General features: G+C 42.7%; 1 protein-coding gene across 1 annotated transcript; it reads left to right on the top strand.

Moving 5' to 3' along the window:
* The first annotated feature begins 713 nt into the window (after positions 1-713).
* ddc (dopa decarboxylase) lies at positions 714-14,003 on the top strand. Its single transcript, XM_076012485.1, has 14 exons — positions 714-849; positions 2,203-2,408; positions 2,568-2,681; positions 2,772-2,891; positions 4,821-4,955; positions 5,821-5,964; positions 6,299-6,365; positions 7,522-7,616; positions 8,759-8,826; positions 10,006-10,082; positions 11,005-11,024; positions 11,181-11,279; positions 12,438-12,539; positions 12,610-14,003. The coding sequence occupies exons 2-14, from the start codon at positions 2,208-2,210 to the stop codon at positions 12,808-12,810; spliced, it is 1,443 nt and encodes a 480-aa protein (XP_075868600.1). The 5' UTR covers positions 714-849; positions 2,203-2,207; the 3' UTR covers positions 12,811-14,003.
* Positions 14,004-19,671: the final 5,668 nt, after the last annotated feature.

The raw sequence follows: 19,671 nt of genomic DNA, 5'->3' as shown, positions 1-19,671 counted from the left end.
TGTGGGCTTCCAACAAAGGCCCAGTGAATAAGCGGCTTGCTATTTATTAGGCAAATAAATGCCAAGTTAATGGGAATTTAGCATGAAGCAGCATTGTTGGATTTTTAAGGGTTTACTGCATGTGGAAACAAAAGGAAACATGACAAAGCATGAATGTCATTTGGTGCCGAGAAGACAGGTGCAATGTTGCCAGAGGTCTTCGAGTTCCTTTTTTTTTTTCCCCTTACCCTTGAGCTAGTGGGAAAACATCTCCAAGAAGAACCTCCCCTACTGCTATCTTTTACATTACTCAGAACAAAGTATCAAACCCTAACTTCAGCCGCCACTGCAACCCTCTTGCATGCTGCTGAGGTGCTCTTTAGCTTGTGCTCCCTCTTGCAGGAATATCAACTCTCATGGCAATTTGATCAGCGCTTTTCATTCTAACAGTGATTTAAAAACACAAAGCCGGTCATTTAAATGTGATTTTCGAGAGAGACAGAACTCCCGCTGAGGCCAGTAGAGGGCTCTGCATTTATTTAGCGAACCTGTTAACAATATCATAACCTGCTGCTCTATGCCGGTTGTGAATCAAGCCTCATGAATCAGTCAGTCTTGTGTGAGCCAAGAGCTGTGTTCCCATTGGTTAGCTCAGCGAGGGGGTTGGGGATGAGGGGGGCCTGGCTAGTGGCGAGATAAAAGGAGCAAATGTCTTACGTCCTGCTCACACAAACACACACATGCGCACACGCACACACACTCACACACTCAAAGACAGCACGTGTCAGCCTGTGGGGGCCACTGGATTGACAAGGAAGAGGAGAACACTGATCATCTGAGCGGCCACAGCTTGGACTGTCACCTGAAAATGTAAGTATGCAAACAGGCTGGATCGCACGCACATGCACACACACACACACACACACACACGCACACACACACATAATCCTATTTGAGATGAGGACAAGGGCTCAGTTTCTCCGTCTGCAGATTGAATTCCTTGTTAACTGAAAGGAAACTCTGGTAAGGAAATATCAGGAAACAGTTACCAGGGCAGTGATTTGCTTGAATATTTATATTTATAATCTACATTTAAACCCTCTGCCAGACTCCCATTCTCAGTGGTGGCTGTTTGCAACAGGTTTATTTATGCTGTTGCTGTTGTTGATTTGCAGCGAACTTGCATATTCCGCATATCAGCCGACCCTTGCAGTGGATGCAATGTGGCAGATTGGAAGATCAGTCTTTTTTCTTTTTCTTGCTTGTGCTGAAAAGTGAAAGTAATCTCAGCTGTGATCAGAGCGGCTTAATGCGCTGGTGAACAGGGTCAGGAGGCTCATACATGTGTTTGACTAATAGGCAAGCAGCCTTTTTGTGAGTTATGATACAGTGAATGCTGTTTAGAGTTGATTTCTGACTTGTAATGTGGCTGCAAGTCTACCAGTGACATAATTTCAATTCGTTAAATGTAATGGTAAGGTCCTGGTTTGAAGGTTTATGCAGGGGCTAAGGTTTAGCTGAGGCAATATGGGTTAAAGATTAGCGTGAGAGGCGAGGGCAAGAATGCAAGTGCATGTAAGTTTGCCTGTGACAGAAACACGAATGTCGCAATTACATTGCTTTGATGTAAAGAAAAAATGTACGTAAATGATTGCTGTAGTAGTGTTTCAGTAATTATTTAAACAGTATTTAAACAATAAAAAAAACATCTTATTAACTCAAATCATGACATGGCAATAATCCATTATCATTTGGCTGATGTACAGCCACTCAAATTGAGCACGTAAGCCCATAAGAAACAATGTCAGCAGGTGAAATTGAAGGATAATCCATTGCTGGTTACTCTGCTAAATTACCATAAAACCAGATCTGTAATTTAGAATATCTGGGTTATACCCAAATGCATGCTTTAAATGTATTTAAATGTTTGTATTCTACCACCACCACCGCAAACTATGGTTTAAATGTTTCCTAATGATTAATGATTTATCATTAGTATCTGTGGTGTTTCTGTTCTATATATGTGTTCTTGTTTAACCAGTAGTTTATTATTAACAGTGACTGTGACTGTCCTCCATAAAAAGAAAGATCACCTTACTGAGAGCAGAGGTGTAAATGTGAACATATTTGTAAAACAATAAAACATAACTAAACACGTTGATATATGTCTTTAAAATTGACAGTAAGAATTTGAATTTTAAAAATTTTGGTTCTGTTTCCCAGCGGCCATGGACACTGCGGAGTTCCGGCGCAGAGGGAAGGAGATGGTAGACTTGGTCGCCGACTATCTGGAGAACATCGAAGAGCGTCCCGTCTACCCAGATTTGGAACCTGGGTATCTTCGGCCCCTGATCCCCTCCGAGGCCCCTGTGGAGCCTGATAGTTATGAGGACATCATTAAAGATGTGGAGAGAGTCATCATGCCGGGGGTGAGTTCAAGATTATTTTCCCCCCAATACTCAAAGACCAGACCTCTGATGCTTTTGATATTATTTTCTCTTCAACCGCTTGCTGTCAACAAAAGCTTACATTGATATTGTATTTTAATAATAATACATATGTCTTCTGAATTCCCCCCCCCCCACCAGATCACCCACTGGCACAGCCCAAATTTCTTTGCCTACTTTGCAGCAGCTTCGTCCTACCCTGCCATGTTGGCGGACATGCTGTGTACGGCAATAGGCTGCATTGGTTTCTCCTGGGTAAGACATCAATATTTAATCGCAATGACATTTAAAAAAAAAAAAAAAATCATTCAGTCATTTATTGATTAATTTAAAATATTTTTTCAGGCTGCCAGCCCGGCGTGCACAGAGCTGGAGACTGTGATGTTAGACTGGCTGGCGAAGATGCTGAAACTGCCCGACTGCTTCATTGCTGGGACTGATGGCCGTGGAGGAGGCGTTATACAGGTGATATTATTACATTCCTATGTATTAATAGACTAATGTAAATTGTGGATGGCTGTTAAGATTGCTTTGGTCCATGTAGAAAAAAATGTCAAACAAATGACGTTACAGATGTTTCAGCTTTCTTTAGGTCCAATGTTATTCCAGATTTCATTTAGAAAGTGTGCCAAAATAAGCTGCTCTGGCAAATGGCCCTTTGTGATGTCACAAAGGTTTATTTCTCACTATCAAATATGGCTTGTGGAAGCCTTGCTTTTTTCCCTTCTGAAGTGTTAAAGGTAAAAACAAGGCATTCAATGTTACAAGAAGCTAAAAACAAAAGACGGACATGACTAAATATGCAGTTTTCTTCTTGACCAGTAGAAGTTCTTTTTTTTATTTTTTAGAAAGCTTTCATTGTTTTGACTTTCATACTTTGACCATTGATTTATACTTGTGTATACGTGTGCGTGTGCGCTTGTTTCACATCATCTGGAAAATGGCCAGGAAATTGCCTTTTCATGCGTCAACCACCGTGGGACAGAAGTGACATTGATGGTGCAGTGATTGCTGCGTGTGGTGAAGAGCTCGGTCTTAGTTTAGGGTTACTGACAGAATCACAGCAGCAGCAGAGGAGGGAAGGTGGATGAATTTGTGCTTTTTGTGTGCGTGTGTGTGTGTGTGTGTGTGTGTGGAGGCGGGGGTGGGGGTGTGTGAGAGTGCACTCTGATGACAGATCATTTCATGCCTCTTCTGCTATTGTCCCCACCTGAGCGCGTGTGTGTGTGTGTGTGTGTGTGTGTGTGTGTGTGTGTGTGTGTGTGCACACGCTCGTTTTTGTTTTAGCTTTTCCGCCGCCCTTTTTAAGTGCAGCTTACCAGCTCACTATGGCAACCACCAGGGCCCTCTCACTGCAGAAGGCCTAATGAGTGTTGTGACAGCACATTGTCCGTTATTATATATATGATGCCGACACAAAGTGGGAACTCTGGTGATCCTTAAATTTCCCTTTTTAACCCTGTGAGTCATTCTGTGACCTCAGTGGCAAACAGAAACATTTAATTAAAAGCGTGTATTATATTTATCATTTAAAAAGTGCCCCTATGAAATACTTAACGCAGTGTGTAAGTCTAATTGATTGAAGAAAAATGCAGTTATCATGCAAACTTTCTGTTTGGCCTCAGATAGTAACTCCAACCCAATAACGACTAGATTGGTATTGAGTGATGCAGAAATGTGTATTTTGTGTGTGTTGTAAGTTAAATTAATGTGTTCTGAATTGGAAAAACACCAGAGAGATAAACTGATTTACGGGGCCATAGATAATTATTACCCGCGAAGAAGATGGGGTTCACATAAGGGTAGAGACCATAAATCTCCTCACATTTTTTTTTTTTTTTTTGGTGCTGTTGATGTACTTTGTAGTACAGTCCAAAGTTTGGTGTTCTTTTATATTTCCATTGTCACACAGCCAGCACAACATTTAAAGGCGCCTTTATCAATCTGCACGGGCAATTAGTGGTTTTTGAGTAAACGATTTAAACGCGTTTTCCACTGATTGAAACCTCGAAACACTTTTAGTAGCCACGGTTCACTTTGCCATGTGGCCATACCGGAGATGCACAATTAGCCTCTAAAGATCGACATAAACGCTGTCAATCCAACTGTCAGCGTTGGATCATGTGTCACTGTGCCATTAAAACCTATATTTACACAGTAGAGAGGGACTTAAGTGATCATTATGTATGAAAGACTTAAAACTGTTAAAAACAAACTAATAAATAAACAAACAAACACACAAATCATAGGAGCAAAAGTGAAATTGCAGAATTGTTTTTACTATGATTTTATGTATGAGTATGATCACGTTCATTTTTTTTTTTTGAAACTTTCATGAAGACATTTTTTTCTAGGTCAAGCAGTGAATAAGGTCTCTGTGTCTTCCTCCATCAGGGCACAGCCAGTGAAGCAACCCTGGTGGCCTTACTTGCTGCTCGCTGTAAGAAGGTCAGACAGATCCAGGCCTCCAGCCCTCAAATGTCAGAGGGTGAGATCTTCTCCAAGCTGGTGTCCTACTCCTCAGAACAAGTGAGCACGGAGAAGATTTTTGCCCGTCTTTGTTTGTCCATGCCACTGTTTAACCCCGTCGCCACTGAATCTCTCTGATTGAATTACCACCCGCTGCCGTGTAAACTTTAAGGTCATTAAAGAGAACCTGCAGAATTAGCGAGAGCCTCTCAGTAGTGACTGAGTGAGAGTGAGGCGGGTCAGCCAGGTAGTGAGCCCTGATCAGGTTTAATAGCAGGCTGCCTCTGTGATTAGGTTAGGGATGAGCCTGAGGCCCGCGCAGACCTTTACGAGGGAGCCGTTTGTTGTTCTCTACGGAGAGACGACGTTAGAGTCCACTGGCGGTCGCGGCTTCTGTACGCATTTGATGTCAACAAGACTTTGCAGCAAAAGCTGCAACCTTATTGAAATTATTCATTGAGAAAGAAGCCCGGTGCCACGAAATGGAATATGAGTCATGCAGGCTCTCTCATTGCAGCATTGAACTGCATTATAATCCATTAATGATTATGGCATAATCATTAACTGATTACTTCATCAGCACATCCTGACTGATTTTCGTGCACTGGTAATGTGCTCAGAGCATTCCAGTATGTTATTTCATGCAGCCGGTTAGGATGGAATTCAGTTCCCCCCCAAACCTTTGAATGGTCGTGTGTTTATGTTTCATTTGATCAATACAATTATAATACAAGTAACAATTGTGTTTTCATCTACTAGTGAAAATCATTTATGTTTATACAAAGAGCAGGATGTGCTTGTATTTTTTTCACGTTACCCTGACAAGTAGGACATAAAGCAGGATTCATATTTATACCGGAATTAATAACTGACACGATTCCCTGACCACACAAGCCTCACGTGCGCTCTGCCCTTTGCCCTCAAGTCTCATTCCTCGGTGGAGCGCGCGGCTCTGATCGGCGGGGTGATGATCAAGATGGTCCCCGCGGACGGCAGCTACGCCGTGAGAGGCGCCGCGCTTCAGAAGATGGTGGACGAGGACAAAGCGGCCGGACTCATCCCTTTCTACGTAAGACCCCAGCCAGTCAGCCAGCCAGCCAGCCAGTCAGTCAGAGGCTGAAGGTGCCAGCCGCGCACATGATGACCTGCAGGCCCGCACAACAAGACGCCAAAACCAATGATGCAATTTGCTGCTGACGCTGGCGAACACGCCCCTGGGGCATCGGTTTAGGAGGCCAGGCTGCTCTCACTGCCAGTTCTGATGTTTGTCTATTGGGTTAACGCCAATCAGCCTTTGCATCATCTGAAGCCATCTGAAATCGCTTGTGTTTATCTGATGTCAGGTCAACGTCAGTGTCTTTTGTGTCGACCGAAAATGACACGGTTTTCTCTCTCTTTTCTAGTTCTGCGCCACGCTCGGCACCACTTCGTCATGTGCCTTCGACCACGTCAGCGAGCTGGGGCCCATATGTAAGTCCACTGCGGCCTTTTCAATGTACCCTTGTAAATCTACCACCTTTACAGTCAAAATCCAACAGAATGAATGAATGAATGAATGAATGAATGAATGCTTTATTTCAAACATGTGAGTAATGAGCCCAGTAGTTTGGGGACTACTGGGTCTTTCCTCGCTGCTTATGAAAACACAGTGGTTCTGACTGCTTAAAAAAAGACATTTTCAGCATCCCCAGAACCTCTGCACGCCCACAATGTTTGTTTCTTTTCTTTCTGTTTTTCATGCAAAAATGAGATAGTAACATTCACAAACACATACATGGACACCTCTGACGAGAGAAAGGGAGGGTTAGAGAAAGGAGGGGTAGCTTTGTTGTGGCCAAACTGAAACCAATTTGGTGCCCCTGCAGAGCCAAAAAGAGCTTGGACTAATAAGAAAATAAAGTATTGAGAATTTTTTGAGTATTTTTTTTGCGGTTTGTTGGGGGAGGCGGTCGCGACGAGCGAGCTCAGCCCCATCAACCCTGCCTGCAGGTTTGATTTGCTTTGTTTTTGGTCAAAGCTGTCAAGTGTCAATTATAGGCCTTGATGAGACAAACACATGGAAATAGCTCACTTCCTGTTTGTTGATTTTTTTAAATGTTTGTCTCAAAGAGTGGAACGCACTGGTCTTTGTCCCATGTCTCTACGACCTTCTTCGAGGGCGCTATGGTGATTTTAGTGTTTGTGTCTATGTAGTGGGCGCTATTGAGCAGATTTAATCAATTTAAATAGATTAAATTGATTAAATTTTTCACCAGCCAGTCCCTAAATATAAATTAGATAAATAACAAAAACAAAAGAACAAGTGAAAACACCTAAATCAGTCAACAACAATATATATATAGAAATAATATAAATAAAATTAACATAACATGTTTGAAAAGCATCTGCTTTCCTATCTCCACATAATGATCATACTTGTTTATTTTCTGTACAACCTGTTTTCTTCACGTACTCACATACAGTTAACCAGCATATTTGCCAATTCAAACAAAAGGAAAACAAAAATAACCATGTAAATATATGTAAACCCAAACGCTTTGACTTGAAACTGTTCAGTTTCTGCCTTGAGAACAAGCATCAAACAGTCGCAGCTGATTTATCGAGTGACGCATCTTTATTTTTTCAGGTAACAAGGAAAACATTTGGATGCACATTGACGCAGCCTACGCCGGGAGTGCCTTCATCTGTCCTGAATTCAGGCCCTTATTGAATGGCGTTGAGGTGCGTGTTTCAAGTTATTCATTCGGCCGTGTGTGTGGTGGAAAATCTCAAGTCCTCATTCACCTGGAGTTTTATTATGTCGCTGAAGGACGAGACCCCCCTCCTGCCCGCCTGCCCGCCCAGGCTAAATTGGCTGTGAAATATCGGCGAAAAACATCAATGAAGGAAACGCCCGCCGCATACTGATTGCGCCCAGTTGCTTTTTTTCCTCTTTGAAAAATGCCGTAATGTTAATGTCAAGGCAGATGTGCGCAGGAGTGAGTAATAGGCCAAACAATCGGCGGCGGCGGCGGCGGCACAGGAGCATCAGTCCGCCTTTCTGAGGCTGCGCAAAGACGCAGAGATAAGGACAGTCTAATTTCCTGAGGCTGCCTTAGACCTTTATATATCACTGTTAGACACACCAGTTCAAACTCAGTGGGTGTGCAGGCGGAGGAAGGAAAAAAAAAAGAGAGATTGACTTGGCCACAGAGAGCCAACGGTTCTTTCATCCCTTACAGATAGCAGCAAATGTTCTCACAGACGCACACATGCGTGTAATTGACATTTTTTTTAAGGATTGTGAAAAAAAAAAAAAAAAATCAATGGAAATTAAAAGAGTTAAAAGTTAAACCATGTTATTTTAGATCCCTTTTATAATACTTAAAGATGCGAGTAGGTGGTTGGAGGAGGAATTGAAGGAGAGTCACAGGCTTTTGGGAAAAGAGGTTGCAGACCCCACATCGGTCCGGTTGCTAGGATATGACTGACAGAGGAAGCAGACAACCAGCCTCCCTCGAATCGGTCAACATGGCAACCGTCACCGCTATCTCCCCCTGTAACCACCCCAACGCCCCCGCCCCACCCCCAAGTCGCGTTATTGCATTTGTGGAGGCAGAGAAAAGGATATTGTAAAAAGACAGGCAGCACGGAGAGATGAGAGGAGATTAGGAGGTGAATGTGCGTCTCCCTGTGAACCAACCCTGGCAGCAAAGGGGTTACTTCCATTGTGCTCTGCCAGCTGAGGGCAGAATGTTGCTCTTTTGCATTTCAAATGACTCTCGCCTGCTTTAGTCTGTGAGCGTCACAGGGTTCAGTCTAGTTCTGGTTCCCCCATAAACAAGCGAGTGAATGATTCTCAATAAAGTCTTTTTCTCTTCAAGTTTGCAGATTCGTTCAACTTCAACCCGCACAAGTGGCTTCTGGTCAACTTTGACTGCTCTGCCATGTGGTAAGGTGCACATGCTAACCAATGCAACAGGTGCAGCAACTCGAGTACTGCACATTTGAACATCTGAAATTATTTCAAAGATAAATGCACCTTTGACGGCAGTAGATGTCTTTTTGGTTTTCTTGCACTCATGCTCAAGTAATATTTTAGCTGACCTGTTGTTTTACTAGTGGAGGAGGAATATCAGACCACGAGGATCTGTGCTCCCACTCAGGTTACAGCGTTGTGTACTTTGGCCACCACTAAAGATAACGTCCTCTTTGTGCAGACATACACCTTCATGCAGCACAGTATGACACACTGGCCGCCGTTAAACGCACGTACAAACATGGTGGCCGTCTTTGTGAGGCAGAAAAGGATTAGTTGGTGTCATTGCCAGAATGCCTGAATGCCCCACACACACAATTATTTGCACAGTATAAACACAACCACGCCTTCCATCTGCCCGTCTGTCAGCGGCAAACAAACCGAGACGTGCTTCGCACAAGGCGGCACGCGAGACCCGGCTCGTCCGAGAGGGGAAAGTTCTGAAAGCCTCTGTCTGTCTGTCTGTCTGTCTGTCTGTCTGCCTGTCTGCCTGTCTGCCTGTCCGTCTGTCTGCCTGTCTGTCTGCCTGTCCGTCTGCCTGCCTGTCCGTCCGTCCATCCGTCCGTCCGTCCGTCCGTCCGCCTGCCTGCCTGCCTGCCTGTCTGTCTGCCTGTCTGTCTGTCTGCCTGTCTGTCTGTCTGTCTGTCCGTCTGTCCGTCCGTCCGTCCGTCCAGCCAACACCTGGGGCTCAGCTCTGGCATCAGCGACACGACACCTGTTAATCCTGAGAAATCTCACTCTTTTCTTTTACCTGTGCAGTGTTTCTATTATTTAGAGGCATTGAGCTCCTGTACTGTCAAATATGTCATACAAACCGTATTTATTTTAGAATAAAGGTTGAAACACAGTGGAAAATCAAGTATTGTACGTATTTTAAAGTCCTGTGTGACATAATTCCAGATCTCTATGATGTAAAATGTAAAACAGTGTGAAGAACAACATTCATATTTAATTACACATTTATATATATCTGCTTTAAATCCCACATGTGACCAGACTCTCTAATTGTCCCTGCGTGTACTCACACTGCATCCTGCAGCCACAAGTCAGCTTTTCCTCTGATGTTTGGTGTTTGCTGACACTCATCCACAGGGTGAGGGAGAGAGTGGACATCATTGGAGCCTTCAAACTGGACCCACTGTACCTGAAGCATAAAAACCAGGAGTCCGGTAGGAGCACCTGAATTTGATGAATTTTCCACACTGTGTGAGAGGAAGTTTTGTCTTTTTCCTAGGAGATGAAGGAAACTCCGTAAATACAGTACTATCTCTGAATGTCTCTTTAAAATTGAGTTATTAGTAAAATAATGCAGAAAGAACATGGACTGTTGAACAATGAGTCATAATGCACAAACACTCACATGTAGGGTTTGACTATTGTGTTTGATTCGCCACCACACTTTGTGCTGTGGTTCGTATTTTACCTACTCATGGTTTGGAAACAAGGATCTAACTTACTATCAAGATTGTGAGAAGCTTCTGCAGAACGAAAGAAGGAGAAAAAAAAAACACAACACATTCACAAGAGCTTTCTCTCTCTGTCTATTAAAACCAGACAATGCTTGCAAAAGACGCGTCTTCATATCTGGTTGCTGGCTGGAAAACGACGCATGCTTGCGTCTCTTAGAATTCATCCCTCAGCCCGGTTCTGCACTGTAATTTCTCAGATGGACAGGCAGGCAGGCAGTGAGAGCAGCCGGCACCTCCCTCCACACTGAGGCACCTCTCACAGGCTTTTTGCACAATCTGGGGGCGAGGGGGATCAGTCTAATTAGTGGTTATTAGCAGCAGCTACCATTCAGCACGGATGAGCCGTCTGTGGCGTAACGGCCTGTTTGGACGGACAGTGATGTGATCAGAGATGTCGGGGGTGGACACAATAACAGCAGCAGCACCTGGACACTGCAACACAACAACACACTGCGGGTTTATTTTAGAAGCTGTAATCCTGCACTGCCACAACTATACTTGACTTTACAGATGCCTTTTTTGAATAAAATATTTATATTATATGTGATATATAGAATATCTCGGTAAGCAGATGTGTTTTGCTGCATCCATATGTAATCATTGTGACTTTACTTTCCCACAGGATTGGTCACAGATTATAGGGTAAGATCTTTATATTCATTTATACCACTCTTGTTATTATTATCATAACTATCGCTATAAAAGTCATGAATAGCTAGATGCAGATTCTAGTTTTAAATGACAGATTAGTTGGGTTAGCGTTTTCGTTGAGAGCAATAACCATTTTTCTCCCTCCAGCACTGGCAGATTCCGCTCGGCAGGCGATTCCGCTCACTGAAGCTGTGGTTTGTGCTCCGGATGTACGGTCTCAACGGCCTGCAGGCTCATATACGCAAGGTAGGAGACTTGACGTCACGTTCCACTTCAGTGAACGTTTGTGTGTCTGCCTGTCGCACTCGGAATTTTTTCTTCCGTCTCTTATTCATTAAAGTGTTTGGCTTTTTTTTTTTTTTTTTTTTTTTTAATTCAAACCAAACACGTGCAGAGAAAATGAACTATGAAAAGAAAATACTACTACTAATAATAATAATAATAATAATGATAACCTGCTGTGTTGAAGATACTGTTTCTTTTTCGTGTCCCTCAATGTGTCTCACATAATCAATCAGTGACATCACCTCCGTCCCTCTCTCCAGTCCCCCACGCCCCACTCCTTCCCTCCCTCCCTCCCTCTTCTTACGGCTAATTCCGTTGTAATCTGCTCTCACCACTCTAGTCCCTCATCTCTGCCTCCATCAGCATTTCCTGGTCACGCACCATGTTTGGTCCCTGCAGTATTTGCCTCTGTTTGCTTCCCCGCGACCCACCCATCATTTTTCCCAACGCTGGCTTTTTCCCAGCAACGCTGCAGCCCTGCCTCTACGTCCTTGTCTTCCTCCGGTCTGCTCTGCCAATCAAACAAGCCTGTTTCATGTTTCACTCTCCATATTAAATGAAGCAGAAGGGGGCAGACACTGGCCCTCAAGCAGTTTCCCTTGTCAGCCACCGTCTGGCTTTAGACATATTGTCGGAAGTTATGTTTGGCCGTTTGTCTTGGAAGTTTCTCTCTTATTTTGTGAAAATTTAATAAAGATTTAATTTTAAGAATTTGATTACTTAGAACATTGCCACTAAAAGACACTAAAAGTAGAATTTGTTCAAGAAGTGGGTTGTTTAAGGATGGCAAATAGTGTCTTAATCATAATTTTAACAGATCATTAGTAAAATACTATGTAGTGTATGTAAAGTTCTCCCTCTGGATTTACTTATGAAGCCACAGACAAGAATCTTTGTTCTCGTCTCCTGTCTGACTCTACACAGTAGCACAGCACTGCCATCTAGTGAAGATGATCGCTACTACAGAGTCAAATATTTTAGGGCCTTCTGCGTTCACACCACTTTGCATTAGAGCTGTGCAGGGTCACCAGCTTATCTGTTCCTAAGAAATGCTGTGGTTACATTTACACACAGCAGATGTGTCACACGTCACTGCACCACAATCTGTGTGTCTTTCAGCAAGTGGGCTTGGCCAAGGAGTTTGAGAGCTTGGTACGAGCAGACAGCAGATTTGAGATCTGCGCCGAGGTCATCATGGGACTGGTCTGCTTCAGGCTCAAGGTAGCCCGAGTTTCCCGAGTAATATTTCTCTTTCGTTGGTTGAAATGGCTGAGTAAAACGTTCTTCTCAGGGCTCCAACGAGCTGAACCAGAAGCTGCTGGAGAGGATAGACAAGTGCCGGGAGATCCACCTGGTGCCCTGTCAGCTCAACAACCAATTTGTCCTGAGACTCGCCGTCTGCGCGCGAGCCACCGAGTCGCGTCACATCCAGCAAGCGTGGCACCACATCACAAAGTTGGCATTTGAGCTTTTACAGGAGCCCGGTCATTGATTGAGGTGTTGGTAAGACCTGCACACTGACGCTCAAATCAGGGCGAATGTCAACACAAAATTGAAAAAAAAAAGAAAAGACAAATGAAATTTATCGCAAATATCACAAAGGGAATTTAGAGAAAAAGCGTCTCACCTCAATTAGCAATCAGCTTTAGCTGTTTCTCGTGTGGTGGGAGAGTACCCCCCCCCTCTAAATTACAAAGAGACAATATTTGAATTCCAATCCTTGAATTTCTTTTTGTAAATGTACCAATGTTAACTAAATATATATATGTCTGTCAGTGTCCTTACTTGAATATATATTTGTATTTCCTGTCAATGCTGTGTTAAATCCGGATGTGCTGGTTTTGGCTGAGATTCCCAGGTTGTGTCATGAATGTACTGCGTGTTCTGTGTGAGTACGAGTTGATTTTACAAGTCTACATGCTTCTATATCTTTATGCAAGTGTTTACACAAAAACAGTGATAAAAAATATATAAAGACTGGAGGTTTGCGACAGGACTGTATAAAAAATTCTGACTTTATGTATGTCCTTGAAAAGATATATATATTTTTTAGCACTAGCCAGACCTTCACTTTAAAATTATGGTTTACAACTGTCAATGATTTGACAGTATTTAGCTCTTTATTGAAATCATTCCTAAAATACTGAAAAATGGGGAAATACAGCTATTTAATGACTTACTTACTATTAATATCATGTCTTTGAGTTCGGCAGGCCGGATTAAAAAGCTTAATGGGCTGCATTATGGCCCCCGGGCCATAGTTTGCCCATGCCTGGTCTAAAGTGTCAAATCGTATCTCGATTTCATCTACCGGCAACAGTAAGAAACGACAACAAAATGGAAAAATAAAGAGAGGAAATGAACCATTGGCAACTTCACACATGCTTTGTCTTTCCGCTTCAGCAGTTGTGTGTTGTGGACTCGGTCACCTGAATTGACGTCTCATCATGTGCTCTTTGTGTAAAGTCCAGCTCCAAGATCATGGACAGGCACGATTGAGAGTGGTTGTCTGCCTGTTGTCTAGATGTCCAAACTGTGTCTGGCTCTTTGCTGCGTCCTGCCAGGAGAGACACTAAACCTTGTCAGCCATAAGATAATGTAAAGCGGTTGTGCTGCTGTTTGCCTTGGAGTTGTGCTAAATGCAATTGTGTCAGTCTGTTTAAATAAAGCTATTTGTAGTCTGCAGTCTTTCTTTGTTTACCATCCTGTTTAAGAAAAGAACTCTGCCATTTGGAAATGGAATTAAGCGACAGATTTCTGCTTTTGGAACATTTTTACCCTCAACCTTTGACATGGAAAAAAAAAAAAATCACAAGAGTTATAAGATTGTTGTCGGAAAAGTTCCCTCTTTTCTTTTTCAGTACAAGCTTTTAATCTCCACAACGTGGCGTAATTTTGATACTTCTAGGTGCTGTAGCCAGGGTTGCCCACTAGAGAGTGCCATTTGGTTGAGACTTGGCTTCGCTGTGAATGTCGCGCTCTATGTAACACAATAGAAACCACGACGGCACATACCGCCTGATCCCTGCACTGCCAGAATGTCTGAAGGCCAAAACTTGAGTACAGTAATTTAAGTCGACACACATTAAGGAACTATTATTGTTCATCAGCAGATTAACTTGATCCTCATAAAACCCAATGCCACTGTCAAACAAATAGAGCTGTTATTTTAAACATGCTACTTGAGCCAATTCCCTTTCGGGATAAATGGACTTATGAGTTTTGAGTCAGCTGACTTGGGCCCAGAACCGAGTCACACCCAACCACACCCAACCAACAAATAATATTTGGACCACAAACTGTTCACAACACCCCTTTTGTCAACTTGGTGTAGGTCTAATACTACAACTGCACTGTCAGATTCATTGTCTCACACACATGCACCACTGAAAACATCCGCTCCTCCATTTTTATACACAGTGGCTGTGTCTCAATTCAGGGTCTGCATCCTTCCAATCATGCATTTGAAAGGAAGTTGCGTCATAGCACTGCGCAAAGGCTTGTCCCAATTCCCAAAAGTCCAAAGGACGTTCCAAATGCACCCTTGAAAATACGCCCTACTTTTAGCCGATTCCAAGGATACACCGCTACTATCCTTCGCATCCTTCTGTATCCAAGGATGCTTTGCGTTCTGCTGAAAAGCATCGTGGGATCCTGGAAAGTCCGCTGAAATTAGCGGCATGTACTGGCAAAGACACTTCGTATATATTTTTAAGTATTGAAATTTCACATAAAATATTCCGTTTTTAATTTAGGGTTTTTACTTATTTGAACATCCACCACCATCGTTAGATGGCGAACCAATGGTTAGCTTGATGCTATGAAAACATAACTTCCGAGGTTGGCCAGCAGGAGGGAACGGCGGAGAGGCAACCAGGAAATACGGCGACGGCTAGACCGTCCTGTGTGGTTACCAGGGAAGCGGGTTTTGGTTCGTCCTTCTCCGCCGGGTTCTTCGGAGGATGCAGACCCTGAATTGAGACACAGCCACTGTCACTACAGCAACATATCATGAGGAAATTTGTTCGTGTCTCAGGGATACAAGACAATCTGCCGATCAAGATTGAGAATCAGCCAATCATGATATGACTAAAAGAAGAGTAATGCAGACAGAGGCTGTGTCTCAATTCAGGGTCTGCATCCTTCGAAGGAAGCGTCCTCTGTCTGAAGGAAGCGTTCTCGAAGGACCCGGCTGAGAAGGACGAACCAAAACCCGCCTCCCCGGTAACCACTTTGGCGTATTTCCTGGTTGCGTCACCGCCGTTCCCTCCTGCTGGCCAACCCCGGAAGTGACGTTTTCATAGCATCAAGCTAACCATTGGTTCGCCATCTAACGGTGGCGTTGGATGTTCAAATAAGTAAAACCCCTACGTTAAAAACTGAAAATGTTATGTGAAATTTCAATACTTAAATTCATACGAAGTGTCTTTGCCAGTACATGCTGCTAATTTCAGCTGACTTCCCAGGATCCCACAATGCTTTTCAGCAGTACGCAAAGCATCATGGGATACCGAAGGACGCGAAGGATAGTGGCGGTGTATCCTTCCAATCGGCTAAAAGTAGGGCGCATTCCGAGTATGCATTTGGAGCGTCCTTTGGACTTTTGGGAATTGGGACGAGCCTTCGCGCAGTGCTATGACGCAACTTCCTTTCAAATGCATGCTCCAAAGGATGCAGACCCTGAATTGAGACACAGCCATAGTGTTGTCTTGTAACAGCGTGGACTTGAACATCTGTGTACGTGGACAGTGGATCCTAGGGAAATCCATTGTGTTACGTAACTTGGGAGGAACTTCAGCCACTAAGGGAGGACTTTGAGGGGATATCTTCTTTCACACAATACATCCAACACAGTGTTGATACATCTCATCTGGAAAAATGTGCCTTCAAACAAAGTTATCATTCATGTGCCCTGATTAACACACCCAGAGACACATTACTTCTGGAGAATTAAATGATCACGTTAAGAATTTGATATTATCGGTGTAAATCACGACGCAGTGCAACACTGTTGTCACTAATCCAAAAATATCAACTTTATCAGGGAATTCATTTGTTAGTTAATTAAATGTCAGCAAAGTCTCTGAGGTTGGGTGTTTTTGTCTGAGAACACATTTAGTGCAGTGTTTAAAAGTTTGGAAGGCCTCATTTTTCAACTGGAGTTGTTTGTTATTCGGAAAAACGCAGGGTTCAATGTCTCAGTGGTACAGTTCAGTACAAGACACAATATCAGCTCCACTCTCACCTCCTGTCATTTGAGGTTTCTGGTTGGCTGTTCTCCCTTGGGAAACATCACATGGAGGAAACAAACTATCCAGCAGCTATTAGCGATATTTGCGATAAGTGAATTTAAAATCACAGCTACACTTAAGACCTCGCGCCTCATTTTGTACTGTGCACTAATTGCCGCTAACACTGAGGCTTAGAATTCTATTTGGGTGAGTGTTTCCTCTTTGATAATTCAATCAGGATGAGTGTGGCGAGTGTTATTTCACGGCTTCAGTTTGCTAGACACACAAAGTTGTTACATCATGCCTGGGAATGAGTCTCTGTCGTATTGCCAGCAGGGAGTGTTTTGCTATTCACACTGGGGGCTAAGTCAGTAAACCATTGACGGTTTGCAGCAGTGGCCACTGAGTTGGGTTTGGAGTGGGGAGGGCTGGGAGTGGAATGGAGACGGCTGGGTTTTAAGTGTAGCAGCCTGCACTTTAGAAACCCACACATTAGTGACTTTATGAGCTCATTGTCTGGCAGTATGCAGAGTGTTATATGTTGTGATGTGTACAGTGAACACATATGTGGTCGGACATACTTTGGTAATAGAAAAGTTACACGGATAAAAGAAACTGCCGCAAGGCCATTTATAGGTCTTAAAATTAAAGTTGGGAGAAAGCTTTTGTCTCTTTCAAATTGAAACATTAAAAATTTAAAAAAAAATAGAGAGCAAAGCCATGGTGTCATTATCCCTGTCATGAGTGAATGAATCCTAAAAAGCAAATGAATAGATAAAAATAAAAGAAAACTATAATTCTATTCCCTAAAATTGTAGAAACAATCTTAATAATAACATTTAAATAGTGTTTTTTTTTAAATAACATTTTAAATTAGCTCATATTAAGTCCCCTTAAAATGAGTGGACTAATGCTGCTGATACTTCCTTTGAATCTCCGCAAGGCCGTATCGATTGCATTAATAAAATAATTACACAGGAGCAAACATTAACTACTTTATCTTTGATCCGTGGTTGACAGATGGTGGGCGTATAAAAGCACAGAGAGGTGCCTGGCTGAATATTTGAGCTGGATGAAAGAATCTGTATTTGAATCTACTGCAAAGCACGATAGGACACTGAGCACATCTCCATTATCAGCCACTGCTCAGGCCGAGATATGGGACTGAAGTAGCCTGGTATCTCTCTGTAGTCATGTTGTTGATGAGACCACAACATACCCACAAGATTCTCAGACTGGACTGTGGCAGATTTCTACAGGGTTGTGCATTCTGAGGGCATCCATTATAATACAAATGCTCTTAGTGAGGATTCTCTTAGAAGCTTTTAAAAACCCCAGGGGGCTCACAGCTGCTCTAATGTAACATTGACTGTTTTTGTTTTGAGTTTTTGGGACTGCACAGTAACATTCTATTTGTTTTCTGTAGGAAGAATGTAGGAGTTTTGGCTTGAAAAAGAGTGCAAAATCTGAACATGGGAAAACAGTCATATGACACGCTGCTCGTTCTATGATTTAACACAAAAAAAGAGTGAACGAATGCAACATTTTAACATGTCTGAAAATGTGAAAAACAAAACAAAACTGTTAGACTGTCATATTTGCCTGAAGCTCACTGATTTGACTATTTCATTATAGCAGAGCTAGAAAAAGAGAAAATGAATGCAAAATCTAGACATGCCCGAAAATGTGAACCAAAAAAATTCAGATTAATATTTTTGATTCAGATTTGCCTGAAACTCACTGAGCAAACTGTCCTATGGTAACATAGACTGTCCCATGAGAACATAGAATGAAAAAAATAGTAAAAAAAAATAAAAAAAAGATGCAAAATTTTAACATGTCCAAAAATGGACAAAGTCGCTGTTCGCAGGGTCTGTGGTTTTTCTGATTCTTGTAAATATTTAAGACTCAGGTTTGCTTGAAACTCTCTGAGAGGGCTACGCTATGACAGTATAGACTGTTCCAGGATTGCATAGCAGGAAATTGACAGAAAAAAATGCAAAATCTCAACATTAAAAGGAACAAAAAAAAACAAAACCAAAAAAATACGACAAACATTTTATTAAACTGTCCTGGGGGAGAGGGAGAGAAGAGAGAGGACCGGTCGGCAGCGCGAGGTGCTTTCCATCTGTCAAAATCTGACTGGTGGGTTTCACCTCCGTGACACAACACGTCACACAACACCACCCAGGTGACCTTCTGAGGAAGACGGAAGCTACCGTCAAAATATGGAACGGTACGAAGACAACATCTAAAATATATTTTCTGTCTGTTATAGAAGAACAATGATAAAAAGGCGTAGAAGCCAGTTTGAAACATCAACCTCCGACACCAGCATCATGACTCCATCACCCACAGCTAAGTGTCCTTTCAGTTTGACTCTAAAACTTCTCTCTTTCTTTGACTCACACACACACACGTGTCTCTCTCCTGATGTGCTGTTTGAATCACCTTCAGCAACTGAATGCACCTGTAGCACAGAAATCATCAAATCGTTATACCTTTTATTACTTTACACACACACACACACACACACACAATTCTGGCATCGACCTCGGAAATGAGGCTCATGTTTGAATGTGAGGGAGCCACATGATTTATAGCGCAGCTGCAGCGACGTCATGAACTCAAATGTCGTTTCACTCGTTGCGAATAAAATGGAAGAAAAAAAAATAAATCCATTGAGGTTAAAAAATATTGACATTCAAAACATGGTTTTCTAAAAGGGCAAAAGCTCAGACGCACCCTCCAGCACTTTTTGCATTCTCAACCGCTCTGACTGCTCACACCTGAGCTTTGCCCAAAGCTCAGTCTGACAACGTAATTTAGAGCTGGGGGGGGGATACATTGCGAAGATCCAGTGGGTGTGACTGTTTCACTTTTTTACATTAACCAACAAGGCCATGCTGACCTATATTCACGCTCACCTGCATCTCATGCTATATGTTTAATTCTCTGGAAAAATGAGGTGAATTGTTTCACACACACAAGACATTTGAAAAACAAACACAAAACAAACTACAAACATTTGTGTTGACTAAACAAATATTCTCACTATAGATAAAGACTCACTGCTTCCTGAAGTGGCCACGTCGTCTTTGCTCTCCTGATGTCCTGGTTTT

This window comes from Nelusetta ayraudi, unplaced genomic scaffold (assembly GCF_046127955.1).
Source record: "Nelusetta ayraudi isolate G7.1 ecotype Tasmania unplaced genomic scaffold, CSIRO-AGI_Nayr_v1 ptg000136l, whole genome shotgun sequence".
In the NCBI taxonomy this organism is placed as follows: domain Eukaryota; kingdom Metazoa; phylum Chordata; class Actinopteri; order Tetraodontiformes; family Monacanthidae; genus Nelusetta; species Nelusetta ayraudi.
Note: the sequence above shows the minus strand (reverse complement) of the source record. Positions and strands in the feature narration are given on the sequence as shown.